Here is a 15,557-nt window from a genome sequence, read left to right on the forward strand (position 1 = left end):
CTAGTTTTGGTGAATCTGAAATTTGTATTGATAGTATCACAAAGAGTTAATCACTATAGCTTATGGTGTGTGCTTTTCTTAGGTCATCATTATCAAGAAAGTTCACACGAGAGTACAGACAGGTACATTCCACTACATTGCTTTCAGTTCAAATAGAAGTGTACGTTAACTCCACAAGCTTCAAATGGCCTTTGTTGTATTTCCCTCATTATGGGTTTCAGTATTTAGATGGAACATGTCCAAAGTCCAGGGAAAGAATAAAGATGCATGTAAGCTAAGAGTTGCAAACATTCTTGTTTCAAAAACACATTTGAGACAAAGGCTAGACTGCACTTGGTAGGGAGGCTCACACTTGACTTTAATTATAACCATATTTTCTTGAAGCCTCCCAATAAATTTCAGGTGTTTGAATATTCTGATATGGTTAATTCACTTCTGTCTCTGAAGTTACCTCTGCCTACATGGGGAAAATATTAGTTGTCATTCTAGCATATATAGAATGTGCTCACGTACCATGTTTAGGTGTGTTTAATAGGTGTATATTGAGCAATAATACAAATTTATTTGCAACTTCTGGTATAAACATGCAGGAGCTTTCCATTCTTGCTCTGTTTTGACTCATTTACCAAGAATGACCACTTGGGAAGTATGTCTTTCCATTTCCAGCAAATTGAATTTTGTGAAAGGTTAAAATTTACTGTGTCAGATCATTTCTGTATTGCATCATCTTTCTGAGTTGACACTTATGTCTTTGTACCTGTGATTGTCACATTTAGACTAGTTGGCTTTTAGTAATAGTTTCTTTCTAGAAATAAAATGATGAGGCGGTAATAATGAGAAAAGCTGCACAACTTGAAATGCAAATTGTAAGGAGTTTTTTTTCTTCCCCACCATCTCAATTAAGCTCCTTCTTCTAGTATTTGAGAAGGAACATGATGGTTACAATTAACACCAACAAATACTATGAGTATGTTTAAAATGATGGGAAGAGATACAAGTCTTAAAGGTTTTTTTTTTTAATTGTTGGTGTGAGTTTTATAATTTCAAACAGCTTGTAATAAAATACAATTATGCAGAATTGTTGTATCCTTGTCACTATGTTTTCCTATCAGATATTGTTTGATAATACAGGACAGTTTAGTGCTAATCTGTGTCCCTGCATGCTGAAAGAACTGCTGCATGAAGTTTCAGACTGGCAACAAATATTTAGTTTTATATTGAGGCAGATCAGTATACTCTGTGACTGGAAAACAGTAAGACAGTATGAAACTTGATGATGCCTTTGAGGACAGTGAGAAAGTGATCTGACCTACAGCAGCCTTGTTAGTCTTAGCCCTGGGGCCTGACTTCATAATAAATGCTGAAGGAAAGAATTAGTGGATGGGAGATTTTTCCACAGTTAGAACTGGGATGACTAACCTTGTGTATATGTTTGTTTTAAAACATTTTTGAGGCAGGGGAAATGCAGTGGGTCAAGACTCTGTGGGCTTAGATAAATATTTCGTGTGACCTTTATGTAGGAAAATACTGTGCTGGAGTGTATGGAATCTAAACGAGTTACAGCATGGGCAGGGAGTTGGCTCAAGAAGTAGAAGTAGATCTTGCTGTAAAAAGAGATGTTAAACAGTGCAAGGACATTAATGGAGTTCTCAGCTATCAAATTTCATTAGCATGTTGGTATTGAATATTTTTCAGTACATCAAAAATGTAAGGTGTGAGGCATTATTAACAATAAAAAAGATACAGGAATTTGAGGTAGCAGATAGGTTATCTTGACCAAGGAGTAATTGCTGTGAGGGAAATCAGTAGTGTAAACTTTCATAAGATGAGGTAATGTTTTTTTAAGCTCAATTTTCAGTTGCAAACAATCGAGGAAGAGAACACTGGTAGTTTACAGGCCAAGCTGCTCATGTGTTATCGTTCTGAAAAAGGTGAGCGCTATTACGCACCAGGCAGGAATCTTCAGCCAGTGTCAAGGAAACATTAACAGGGTTAGTCTTGGCATTGAGGCCACCCTCCGGGGAATGTCACATGTGGATCCTGGCTACTTGCAGACAAAAGAGGGAAGTTCCAGTCAGGCAGTCACAGAAAGTACAACTAGGATGCTCTGCAAAAATCTGGACCTAAGGAAAGAAGAGGCTGTTCTGTTTATTGTAGCTAAACAAAACCTTGCATGCTCTGAATAAGCATCAGGTGACTAAATAAATTCCAGGAAGAGAAAATGACAGAGTTAGCAGAAGAGAAAATAAATTAGCTGTGTCTAAAATTAGTGGGGAAATTAAAAGAAAGTGTAGCACTTTGTTCAAGCTCATAGGCATATTGGGACCAAAGGACACAAGCTGTTTGGTGGTGGATGACTGTTACAGGCTAAATTAAGAAAGGATGACCTCAAACAGCACATGAGGGGCAATGGGTATTGTGTCCAAAGTGACACTAAATTAGCAAAAGCTTAGATGGTGCTTAACTGTGAGGTTATCATTGCCAAAAAGTGGGGGCAAAGCTCTTGCCGAGGAAAGGGACAGGGACGTGTGCTTTATGTTGTGCTGTCCTCTTAAAGTGTCACTTTTTACTACTTACCTTCTAGAAGTTAACAAACTGAAAAGATTACTTTCTGGTTTACCACTCCATTCCAAAGAACTAATATCTTTCATTTATATGTTCATGTAGTTCTTAGGATAGTGGGTCTTGATCACCCCAACTTCTAGGCAGTACTTGACAATAAAAATAATAAAGAAGTTCTTTCTCTTCAAAATCATATAGCTTACTAGAAATTAAACTTTACTTATCTAAATTCCCTAAATATAGCAGGAAATTATTGTAGCATAGGTAGAATGTTAGTTCTGAGTGTTAGTGTTAGTTCTGAGTTATGACTGCTTTAAATATTAATTTTTGGCCTGTCAGACTTGAGGTGAAATATATTTCAAGGCAGATTTAAACAGAGGTGAATGGTGTGTGGTTATGAGGTGGTTGATGCAAAGCATTTAACAGTCAGAATAAGGATTGATAGATGTCAGGAAGATAAAACAAATGGAAATTTCTTTTCAGAGTAGAAACAAGCAAACCTCTGAGAATATTTGTTTAGTAAAAAAACCCCACAAACTTTTAAATGCTTAAGATACCTTAAGAGCTTGTGTCATTGTAATAGAATAGTCTAGTTTGGAAATTTTTATCTCCTTGTAGAAAGGCAAGGAATTTAGTAAGAATGTCTTAACAACTTGCTGTAATGGTTGACACGGTTAAGGTGAACTTGGTTCTAATGTCCGCTTTAGCTGAGCAGTGTTCATGTTGTTTTGCCTGCTTATGGCAGAGGGGAGTGAAAATATAATGTCCTGTAAAGCAGTTGACACATCGTAGTATTAGAGTCCACTGTGGCTTTGGACTGTGTTGCAATGGATGTCAAAATTCAAAAGCAGTGATGAAACATACTTAGCCTGCCTCACTTTACACCTAGATCTCAAAACTGTTTATGTGCAAAACAGATGAAAGATTGTGCAGTGTGGGCTGTGTGACATCTTTATTTTTAAGTCTATAGGCTGAAAAATAATTTAGGTGTTTCATAAAGCCAAGAAAATTCAGATTTTTTTGAGGAAAAACAACAAAACCCTTCAACTTCAGGAATTTTAACAATTCAAAATGACATTTTTTACTTAGCTTAGATTTCTGGAGTGGGTAAGTGGTCTGGGCACTGCAGAAGAAACTTGATTCTTTTAATAATAGAGACGAAAAGCTGCAACTATAGAAAAGTAGTGCTGAAAATTGCTTGTGATAGGGAAATATGGGGAGGAGGAGAAGAAAATGGTAGGCAGGTAGGCAGGCAGATGGAAGAGACTACTACTGGTTAAGCAGCTGGATTTAGGGTTGAGAGACCCACGGGGCCATTGCAAAGAGAGAACTGCAACTGCTGAGAAAGAATTTTGTAGCAGAGGGGCTGCTTGTCTTTACAGGGCAGCAGTGGGAAGGCTTAGCAATCGATGTGTGCCAGGGCAATTGTGAGAGGGTGGGGAGTGAGAAAGTGAAGGCATCTGAATTGGGATGAAGGGCCAGAAGCATGAGAAAAGAGAAGGGAAATAAGAGATAATGTTGTTGCAATGAAAGGAGGCTGCAGGGAGTCAGAAGCGTGGAAATTCAGAGAGAAAATTAGCAGAAGAATCTGCCCTCTGTGGTCTTCTCCTGCCTCATTTGTAATGAAACCTGAGATGCCTGAACACTTTCTTTCAGTAAAGTGTATGTTGCATCCCCTGTAATTACTGCTTTTGGTCACAATGTAACTTTAGTTGCTTGTTTAGCTCCTCTCAGAAGTATGTGCCATATATGTGCAATTATACTTTCTAGTTGTACAGGTGTTGTGATGTCACTCAAAAGTTTTTTTTAATGTTGTGCTTATGAAAACACAACCCTGGGGAGACAAATATGGTATGTGTAGTAAGGCAGTACTGAAGATGAATGTATTCAAGTCAGGAAATGCCTGTTGTCTCAGAGGATTAAGGTGGTATCTGCTGTTTTTGTAGGGCCCTCGTGTGTACATATGTGTGTAATCTCTGATAGCAAGTGTCTTCATAGCAGAGCCAACCTCACTGATGGTGCTGGGCAGAGCTGCTCGAGAGGTGCAGGGCACTGTGGCTGGGTGTCATGAGGAATGCTTGGTTGCGTGGTCCTTACGTGTCACTGAGATTTCAGTTTCTTAGCTGGGTCTAGGTCTACGCTATTTCAGAACAAAATTGGGTTTGATCAGTGGTTTGAATACGCCAAGAAACAATAGCCCATTTGAAAGTAGGGGAGTGGGAATGTGCAGCTGGGGAAGAAGAAGGAGACAGAGGAGCTGCTTTGGATGGTAGCACAGACTCACAAGCCTGAGTTGACTCATGGTTATTGCAAGACCTCAACTGTTTGTTGTGAAAAGTAAACAAGATGGGAGACTGTTGTAGGGGAAAGGGTAGTCTCATACAGAAGACAGTCCAGTGTTGCCTACATTGTTTCCTTCATATGCGACTTTGCTCCAGAAAAATGGGTACAGCTTTTCACAAAAGACTGTCAGTTACCTTACCTTGCATCTGAGGCCTGATGCAGAAACAGTGAATATTCAGATCACAAACGACCTAGCGGGAGTTCTGCTCTAGCATTATTGGGGGGTGATATTCCATCCTCCAAATTAAGGTGGCCAAGTGGATGTCTTTTGCTAGAATCTTTGTTCTTCTTTTCCCATCTTTCAAATAGGAAGAATGCTTTTATGAGATAAGGGAAGACTCTGGAACATGTTACAATTTAAAGCCCTTAATTACAACAGTGTGGTACCCTGTCTTCTGAACAGGACTAGAGTGTGATATAATAAACAGGGTCTAGACAAAGAGGGTTGAATACACTATTGTGTTTTTGGCTTATGAAGTGATGCTCTTATGCACTGAGTGAAACTGGGACCATGCACGAAAATGTGGTCACTATCATGTGTATATATTAAGTCCTTTATTTCAAGAGACTGTTTTAAAAAATTAAGAAATTTATTTAAGAAAACAGAACTTGAGAAATTTGTTTCAGAACAAAGTTCTTGTCTTTATAGTCTAAATAATTTTCCTCTTCTTTTTATAATGTGTGCAGTTTATTTCCGCTTTTAAGAGTGATATTTGGAAGATCATATGAAAAATTAATTTGCTATAATTTTTTGAACAGACAAGATACCAAGCAAACCGGCCTGATTTTTGTTCTGTCCAGCAATTTTATATATAAAAATCTAGACCTAAAATGCCATATAGCTTTGCAAACTGTTATGTATTTGCATATTTGGGATTGCATTCTTGTTGAGGGGGTTTTCCTTGTGTTTGTGGTTGGGTGGTTTTTTTTTTTTTTTTCCAGAAATGATTCACAGTGTTCTTTGGCACAAGTTGGTGATACTTGTTTGGTTTGGCGAAAATTATACCATGCTTACCCTTCTGGGTCTCTGCTGCCTGTGTAATTCCCCAATTACACCAGTTTTTCTGGGATACCTGTCTTGAGGGACATCTAGGCAGAAAGTGGGGTGGACGAATGATAGCTGAGTGTATGGAGGCTGAGGGGCAGGTGGGAGTTGAAGTACAGGATCTTATGGCTGGAGCACAGCATCCTCATAGTTTTTGCCCCATCCTAGTGTGCACAGACTTTGCCCTTTGACAGCTGACATGGGAACAGATCCAGCTGCTTTGGTGGTCACTGCAGGGACTGGGGCAGCCCTGTGTGGCTGTGAGCCATCCTTCCAGGCTGCACCTCTGGACAGCGGCATGGCTGTGAAAGGCTCTGGTCAAGGGAGAGCCTGTCTGCTTAAAACTAAACTGCTGGTCTGACCTCAAGGGCTTGAGTTAATGTCAATTCATATTGTGAGACTTCATGTGCCTAATGTATTTTGGAAAGAAAGCCTCTTTAAAAAAAAACAAAAAAAAAAACCAAACCAAAACAAAACAAAAACAACTTTTATCAGAATGAAGTTCTTATTGCTGAGAAACTTTGAACCAATGGATTAACAGCTATTTTTGAGTTACACTTTTTTAAAAACCAAAATAATTTCAATTAATTGTATCTTAAAATGTGTAAGCGTTGCAGAGTTTCACTTCTAAAGTTTTTTTGTTTTCAGAAACAAGACACTGGACAGATTTTGTTGGATATGACCTATAACCAGTTGGGTGTGACAGAGAAGGAATATTTTGGTTTACAGCAGAACGAAAGCTTGGTAGATTCACCTGTAAGTACAGTAAATAATAAATGTGTGTGCATGTATATATGTGTATATATATATACACAAACACACACATAAATAAACAGTGTTTATTTGTAAACATTTTAATCCATCTAATAGTTTTTCATTTCACAGCGATGGCTTGAACCAAACAAACCTATTAGAAAGCAGTTAAAAGGTAAGACATGTTTTTAATATCTTAATTGTAACTGTATAGTCCTGCTTTTCTGTGTTCTTATGACTAGAATAAATATAGGTCTTGCAAAATAGTGCATCCAGTTGGTAGCTTTTCTTTAAGAGCATGTCTTGTCTCTGCCAGTCTTTTCAGCAGAGCTTTCCACATATCTTACTGCTACCTGAATGCTCATGAGACCTGGAAGGTCACTCATTTTGATGCTGTAATAGCATCCAAACCTGGCTTCTGAACAGTCTTGGACATCATAGCCATGAAAGTAGCAGTCATCTTATGATGTCAGTAAATTCCTCCTGATGGGGAAGATAAAGAAGAGGGCTTTTGGTAGAAGGAAATGGAGCCACTTTCATATATAGGTTCTGACAATTTCGTATCTCAAATCGAATAAGAAAAAAAATTTGTATACTTGTTTTTATTAAAACCCAAATAAACAAAAAAACACCAGCACACGCTTCCAAGTGTATGTGTTCTAGTATGAACAGCTTTGGGTAGTAGAGAATGCTTACCAAAAGAAAGGAAAGCTTGAGGGCAGGCCAGTCAGCGTGACCCTGCCAGATAGCAGTTGAGGAGGACTGAGTGACACTGTCCCAGTTTGTGCTGTGCATCCTGAGCTGTGTTATTAAGCTCTCTTATTTCTACCATGTGCTGTAGATTCTGTATGAATTGAAAAAAAACAATACATTAACATTCTGAATTATTTTTTTGTACTTAGATAGAATTGAGCATTATCACAATTCAGATACTTCAAATATATTTACTGCTTTTTATCTTCTAATACCTATGAGGCGAAGATAACTAAATAGTGCCTTTTATCTAAAGTAGCATATACAAGGTATTAAATGAAAGCATCACAATGTTTGAGTATTATCTTGTTGGTGTTGGGGGATCAGGAGAGACTTCTCATGGTTTCTTTTTATTTTGTGAGAAAAAAGCATGAGATTTCTATGTGATTGTTCATATAGTTTTTCTATAAATATAGAAATAAAACCTTGGACTTCCTAAGCAAAAAATTGATTTGCTTTTCTAAAATATTGCAGGAGGTTTTCCATGCACCCTTCGTTTTCGCGTAAGGTTTTTTATACCTGATCCTAACACACTTCAGCAAGAACAAACCAGGTAACTTCTGTTTGATGTTTGCTTATGTGAACTCAAAATGTGTCCAGGCCTCATTTCCCATCTCACAGCTTGTCAAACTCTGCTTTATTAGGTAGTTAACTTCATATAACTCTTTGTATTTAATGTGTTTGGGATTAACAGCTTGATGTGATGCTTATTATGAATGTTTTCTGCTACACGGAGCACACAACTCTAAAACACAGCAGGGTATAAGCTGGTACAAAGATGGCCGTGTGGTTTTTTGCCCCTTGGATTCCACTTTTTTTCAGCCCTTCATCTGTTGAAGTACTTGCCTATTGTGTGTTTTCTTCTTTTCTAAACCACAATTAAACAAATGCAATGATTAAAAAATAGGGAAGTTCAATGATTAAGCTGTCTGCATACCCTAAGTCTATGTTAGAAGTTTTATATCAACACTGACTCAGTTTTGAACATGTGTAGTATTTAATGCTGAGGGTGTGGGAGGGTGTGGTTTATTTTGTTTCAGGAAGAACAGATAACAGTTCCTATTTTCTAGTTTGCCCATTACTCGTAACATGCAAAGATCTATACATCCAATATGAATATTCGTGGGACAAAGAGTCCAGGTTATGTAATGGTTTAGTTTCTGTAGTGTTCATTGTGGCGTTAATACTGTGGTCCTGGAGTTGGAGTACAGACTGCCAAGATCTTTAAACTGTTGTGAGAGTGGGTGGGTGTGTGATTGTATATTTTTAAGTGCCACTAAGCTTTACTCATCTGTTTGTATAGTTTGCCAGGAAATCTAATAAAATAAAATTAGTATGTGTGGCCCTTTAAACTACACCTTTTAAATGTGAAAACAAATGTTTGTTTCTTTCCAAAAATTGTTTTCTAGGCACTTATTCTTCTTGCAATTGAAGACTGATATTGTGGAAGGAAGGTAATAAGAATCTTCAATTTTTCCATAGTTATTTTTAAAATAATTTTTTTAAGTGTTTTTCTGAGGGTAACATGCCTATAAAAATGTACCTTGTGAAATATTTTTTTTAAAATAAAATGAAGTTGCTAGGAAATGTTATAAAAATTCACATAGTTCACTTACTAAGAATAGTTTAGAAGTCTGTTGTGAATGGGCTGTAGGGGATGCCATGTGTCTATAGGTATGATGTCAACTTGAGAGATCTTTGTTACGTAAGACACAGTGTGCCAGGCAGAGTTTGCTAAACTTGGGGACCTGCTGTCTACTGTTGTAGTCAGGGAGGGAGTAGCAAAGCACAGTTCATGCTGTTGTTTCTCACTATTTCAGGGTTATGTTCCCTCTACAGTGAGCATATACCTAGTAGTTCCTTTGCCTGTGGTTCCTGTGCATGTCTACATTTTAAAAATAGTGTTCTGAGTATTTGCTGCCAAAGGTAAATAGACTTTAGAATTTCATAGCAAGTGTTGGCTTTTTTTCTTCAATGGAATCAGTTTTGGTTGTGAGATAAGAGCTGTCTTTGTCCTTGGCATTTGGCTAATTTTAGTATTTGTGTCTAGTTTTAAATACGCTAGACTGCAACTATTAAAATAATGTCCAGAGCCACATAAAAATCCCTTCTCCTTTTACTTTCCTGAATAAGCATTCAGCAAGAATAAGAACATATCTTTTTAGGACTAGTTATTTCCATTCACCTAAGCAGCTGTTACACAGCAACTACCTTTTAATGTCCAGTCCTGCTGTTCTTTGACAATTAAACTTTGTAAGAAAAAAAATCAGATATTCCTTGAAGATAAGAATCTTCACATACTGAACTAATTGCAGAGGTATTGTGAACAATACACTTATATATATGTCTAAATAAAAATATTTTCCTCTCTTTCCAGGTTGTCATGCCCCATTAGTTCTGCTGTTGTCCTGGCATCGTATGCAGTACAATGTAAGTAACAACCAATTGTTATTTTGTTAATAAATGTATTTGACCGACAACCTTCTCTGCTCTTTGGCACTGAAAAATAAGGAAAGTTTTCTTTCCTTATCTATTTGTGTGGAGTATTCAAAACACTACAGATTATACTTTGTAAAGAACATACAGGCTATTAAAGCAGCCTTCAGACAGTATAAGTAGAACAGGTGTATTTGTTAGGTCTATCAAAAAAAATGTTGATACAAGAATACATGTTCTTATTTACATGTACTTGTACTGCTGACAAAAAGGGCAGGTTTTCATTGTTACTGGAAACAAAATAATGAAACTTACTGCATGTTACAATAGCTACAGGAAAGCATTCAGAGAAATAAGAGAACAGTTAAGGTGAAGGTAAACTCAACTAAGAAACTTCAGTGTTCTTATGTGATTATTTTTTTTTTTTAGGGAATTTGATTTGTTAGGTAGGAAAAACTGTCTGGCATTTTTTAATATATTTAAGGTGACTCTACATGCAAGAACTTATCTCCTCAACTGCCTGCAACTATCAAAAAGAAATTCTAATGGTGATATTATATAGAAAAATATCTCCTGTACCAAAATAAAGCCTGATGCCATGCCTTACAAGCACCCTAAACGAATAGTGAAAAACAGCTGGAGGATCACCTTTCTCATTAAACAAACAAAAAAATGGTTGCTGGTTTCATGGAGTTTATATATTTGAAAAAATGATTCACAGGGGAAGACATACTAGGATAGTTGTGTAATTATTTGGCTTATGGATATTTATCCCATTTCTTTATGGAAAGGCTCACAAGGTCCACAGAAATCACTAAGGTATTTTTTGCTTGAAATAAGGACAAAGCTAAAAAAGTAAAATATCATTTTCGTAGGAGAAAGTGATCAGTTGGTGGTATCTATGAACTTCCCGAGTGGCTATGAAACATTAATTTTTATGTTTAAGTATTAGTATATTCTATGTCGGACCCTTTTATTAAATGGAACCTTGACCACATTCAAGCTTAGAACTATTGAAACCAGAACAAGTTTCCATACTAGGTGGGAGTCCCAGAGGAAATGTGTCCCAGCTCCTGTATCCCTGGGCACAGTCGGTCATGTTAAGCCTGAAACACTCTGTACCTTTAGGATTGTTAAGTACAGTGTTGCTGACCCCAATTTTGCTAAAACTCAGAAATGTAAAGGTATATGGAAGAGTGAAAATATTTTATCACAAAATCAGGCTTAAGATGATATTTAAAATTAATTATGTCACAGGTAATGTACCCTAAATCCCAGAGTAATTCCTGTTTTCCCTTCAGTTTTATGAGAATTCCTTTTTTAGTGCTTTGGATACCTACTGATGTGGTTCTTTGTACTAAAGGAGAAGGTCAATGAAGATCATGGAAGGGTGCTAGTATGTTTTAATCTTTCTTTGTCCTGATGGATTCTGGAATTTCCCATGCAGCTATTTGCCTGGTTCTCCTAACTCATGATAGTGCTATTATTACCATTTTTTTTTTTCTAAATTTAAAAAAAAACCCACCTGTGTCTTTTGTTACCTGATGGCCTTTCTGTTGCTGTTTGTATGATGCCTAAATTAATTCTCTGCATTGGCAAAGAATGAAACATTCAATAGAAAGACGTATTCTCTTTAAAGCAAAAAAACCATGTTTTTTGTTTTGCCACCAGGTTGTTGCCATCTACCTGAAGATGATGGCATAGAAAAGATCACTGGAAATCTGAGTTTCTAGGTCTCCTTATTGAGTTATGTTTACTAAGATTTTTGTCAACTTAAAATGTTTTAAATAAAGAGGGTTTTTTTAGCATTTTAATTTCTGATCATACCTCTTTTAAGGAGAGTTGAAGTTCTTGGATATGAGATATCTACTTATTAAAAAGTGATTATCTGAAGCTGCTATGGGTCAGTTCTACCTGAGCTGTTTCTTATGATTGCCACTTCCTGGAAGTTTTCAGGCTACCATAATGCAGGTGGAAATAATAGTTTTCTGACAAGCTTATGGTTATTTATTTAAAACGGGGAGCTGTTGTCACTGGGAGGTGGGCTGAGGAGTCTCTCTAATGGTGCATGAAGTTTGCTCTTACTTTTCAACTAGAGGTTTTACATGTGTCAGTTGCTTGGTTTGAGCTTTGTGAAGGGACAGTGTGTGGAGGTGGGTGTTGTGCCGCTGGAGTTCTGCGTCTCTGCCCTTTGCGCAGGTGGTTGGGTTCAGCACTGCGGTTCTGAAATGAAGCTCTGATGTGTTGTACTGTCCCACTGTGGCACACCCTGTGTTGTCTGGTGGTGCTAAGTTACCAGGGAATACAAGTGGGTGTGAACAGTGTCTCAATAGCATGTGACTAAACTGCATTACAAACACGGTTCAGACACTTGGAGAATAAGTTGTTAGTTTATTGTCAGTAAATGTGCTTTGTGACAGAAATGATCAGTGGATTTTGAAATTCTTTTTTGAAGAGAATTTACTAAGGTCCATTTCAAATAACTTTGAAGTCATTGAGTCTGAAGGATACCATTTTATTAAATTCACAATCTAATGATAAATTGTACCTCTTGTTTTTTACTAGTGTAAAATAGGAATGTTGTACAGTTTGTAAAATTAAATAAGGGACCCATGCAGTGTGCGTATTGCATTTTTTATTTAAACTTGTCACATAACTGATTTAGCACCACTTGTTTTTTATCACTTCGTGTATAGTAACTTCCCATTTCCAGAACAGTATTTAAATGACTATCAGTATATAAGAAGGGTTTGTTGGGAATATGCTCTTCTGTGAGTAAATCCTTTGCTGGATTGAGACTTGAATCTAAAGCATGACAGCAAATCCAAAAAAGATGTTATGAATACTTCAAAGGTTTTTGTTTTTCCTGAGCATCAGTTGCTCAGTGATTCATTTTGACTGGGGTCTTTCTCTTATCTCCTGTGATACTGTTCCCTTCTCACCTCTGCTCTGACAACCAGGAGGTTTCTCTAGCATGTTGCTGTCTGAGAGTTTGCTTAGGAAGGGGCTGACTGGTTGCTTGGGATTCAAATGGGCTTTAACCTCTTCTAAGAAAAGGAAGGCTGGCAAGAATGAGGATTCGAGCAAAGCTGAGCTTAGTGTGCAAGCCCCTCTGGAGCTAGGCATAAGAGTTTGTTAAAATGTAGGGAATGCCAGAAGGCTGAGATCCCAGAGAAGGTGGGCTGTAAGATTTAGAGGAAAATCAACAGCAGCTCCACAGTGAGATTCACACCACATAATTCTCCCATGATCTTTCTTCTTGCCTGACCCTTCTAACTTGCCTTTGTTTTGCCCCTCACTCTTTTTATAGACATTACATTGAAGCCTCAGACTTCCTAATTTACAGAGACCTGCCTTTTTCATGGCTGGCATTTGGGGATTTTTTCTCTGTGTGTGTGCTCCCCATCCACATTTTTTTGAAGTGAAATAGTGCTCAGAAGTACATTATGAAAGCTGAGAGATTTGCTGGGAGGTCTGTCAGGTTCCTGCTGCTCTCCAGGGCACTTAGAGCCCTTATGCCTGAGAATCAAAACCAGACTAGATGAACAAAGTGAACTTTGACCTGAATCTCCAGTGGTTGATATTATTTACCACGTGTTGGGTAGTCTGAGGGTTGTGTGCATGTCCCATCTGTTCTTCTGAAGCCTGCAGCAATGCTGTTTGGTCACAGGTACCACTTACCACGTCTTAAAGTACCTGTCACCAGCAGTACCAGAGTGTTATCTGTGTGATGGTGATGAAACTGTCAATACAAGAGTCTACGTAAAAAGATTAATTGAAAAACATGCCCACTTTCTTCCACGTGGTTCACTGTAGTCTAGATCGCTGCTCTTGAAATTGCCAGCATATCTTTGTACAATGGCTCTTCTAAGACTGTCCTGATAATTTATGTATGGCAGCTCTCCAGATGTTTTGAACTTCTTTCTCTTAATTATATTTAACACTTGTCATGAGCAATACAGAGGCCATTCCAGGACATCATTACTTCAAGTTTATCTGGTGTTCTTCCATGATCCTACAAATAATTTTTTAATTTTTTAATCTGTAACACTTCAAAACAAAGTACAGTGCTCTAATCCCTTCAGTCGAGAACTCTGTAGCTGAAGGAGCTGACTTTCTAACAGTGCCTCGTAGCCATGGTGGCTACTGTTCTTCTGTATTTTAAGGTGGATGAACCTATTAGATATTTCTGTGTAACATAACTAAAATGGAGAAAAGAACAGCTACCCCAGTCAAGGTCCATGTAGTGCAGTATTATGATAATTAGTAGTGACTGCCGAGAGACAACATATGTGACAGAAGATCAGCAGTGTTCAGATCCATTAGTTCTATAAAACAATGTTTTGGGACTACTGATAATTATTCCCTTTAGGTCTTTTATCCTATTTCTTGCTCCTACCCACTTCATTTTTCCAAAATGAATAGTCTTTGTAATTTGGATTGTGCTTTGCTTTTCTCAATACTTTTTCTGATTGTGACTGTATGGCTTCTGAAGTACATTTTTGAGATGCAGAAAAAGCAACTCAGTAGAGTTTGTTTTCTGATTTATTTATTTTTTGTGTTGTGTGGAGGTTTTGTTTGTTTGTTTTTTAATCTCTGGCTGCCTTATGAGTTACTGATTTTTTTTTTTTCTTTTTTTTTTTTTTTTCCATGGCTCTCTTTTCCATTCTGCAGTGGTAAGAGAACTTGGGAGACCATCATTGTGTATGGATAACTGTCCCTTTTTTCTACAAATGTTCCTTTGTTTTATTAATGCATGTTTCTCATTCTGTTTTACCACAATGTGACCAGCTGTCATAAGTGGTCACAAGCAGCTATTTACAGTCATCTCTAGATTGAACCTTTTTTTTAAGGGCTCTTGAGTGTGAAGCATTACTTCATTACTTCATTTCAGGGCTTCCTTTTGGTGTCTTTTTATTGAGTGTCTACACTTTTATGTTGGTTCTTCAAAACTGAACTCTGCTGTAGTGGATTATTTTCTGATTCCAGAAGCATTTTCATACACAAATACTTTGTAGTTACTGTTTCTCAAAAGTAACTGCTTTAGTTTATGTTATGTAGCACATCATCATTCTTCTTTTTTCTATTTGAGGCCAGAAATGATCTCTAAAATGTCTAAACTGATTGAACTGTACAAATTAGGAAGTATCTTTTTTTTCTACGTCAGTGTTCATAGGAAGATAAGTATGTCATTAGCTTTCTATGTTTCACGCTCAGTGTGTCAGTTGCTGTTGCTATCTTCATTTGGATGCTGATCAGAAGGCCCTAACTGTATTATAATCCTGGATTGCAATTTTATCTCTTAGTATTTTTAATTATTGAGAAAAGTTATATTTGTTGTATAACATGTATGCTAGACTTGTCCCATTATTTGCTTGTTTTCTGTTCCGCTGGGAACCTTATCTGCTTATGTAATTATCCTCTTAAAACCAGGCAACTCCACTCATTTTGTGATGATGTCACCTAAATATTCAAACCTACAAAATGTTATGAATTCAGTGTGAAACTGCCTTTTTTTTGTTGTTGTTTCCTGGTGCACTTCTCAGGTCTTTAGAAAGTTGATATTAAACCTGTTCTCAGGGATAAACTCTTCTAGGCATTCCTTTGGACCAAATTGTCCATGTTATCTATAGCTGATTCCCCATCATACTTAGCCAATGGACCA

The 15,557-nt window shown here is 37.2% G+C and overlaps 1 protein-coding gene across 2 annotated transcripts in view; it reads left to right on the forward strand.

Annotated features, from left to right (window-relative positions):
• PTPN3 (protein tyrosine phosphatase non-receptor type 3) overlaps window positions 1-15,557 on the forward strand; it is a gene marked incomplete at both ends in the record, with an annotated part of 168,030 nt that overhangs the window by 76,795 nt on the left and 75,678 nt on the right. The window contains 5 exons of one of the 2 annotated variants that reach the window (XM_080339540.1): window positions 6,599-6,706; window positions 6,821-6,878; window positions 7,931-8,009; window positions 8,866-8,910; window positions 9,834-9,886. In XM_080339540.1, the coding sequence (XP_080195666.1) occupies window positions 6,599-6,706; window positions 6,821-6,878; window positions 7,931-8,009; window positions 8,866-8,910; window positions 9,834-9,886 (343 nt within the window). The remainder of the gene's footprint in view (window positions 1-6,598; window positions 6,707-6,820; window positions 6,879-7,930; window positions 8,010-8,865; window positions 8,911-9,833; window positions 9,887-15,557) is intronic. The other variant, XM_080339541.1, reaches the window with a different exon arrangement.

Source organism: Nesoenas mayeri, assembly GCF_963082525.1.
Source record: "Nesoenas mayeri genome assembly, chromosome: 2".
Taxonomy (NCBI): Eukaryota; Metazoa; Chordata; class Aves; order Columbiformes; family Columbidae; genus Nesoenas; species Nesoenas mayeri.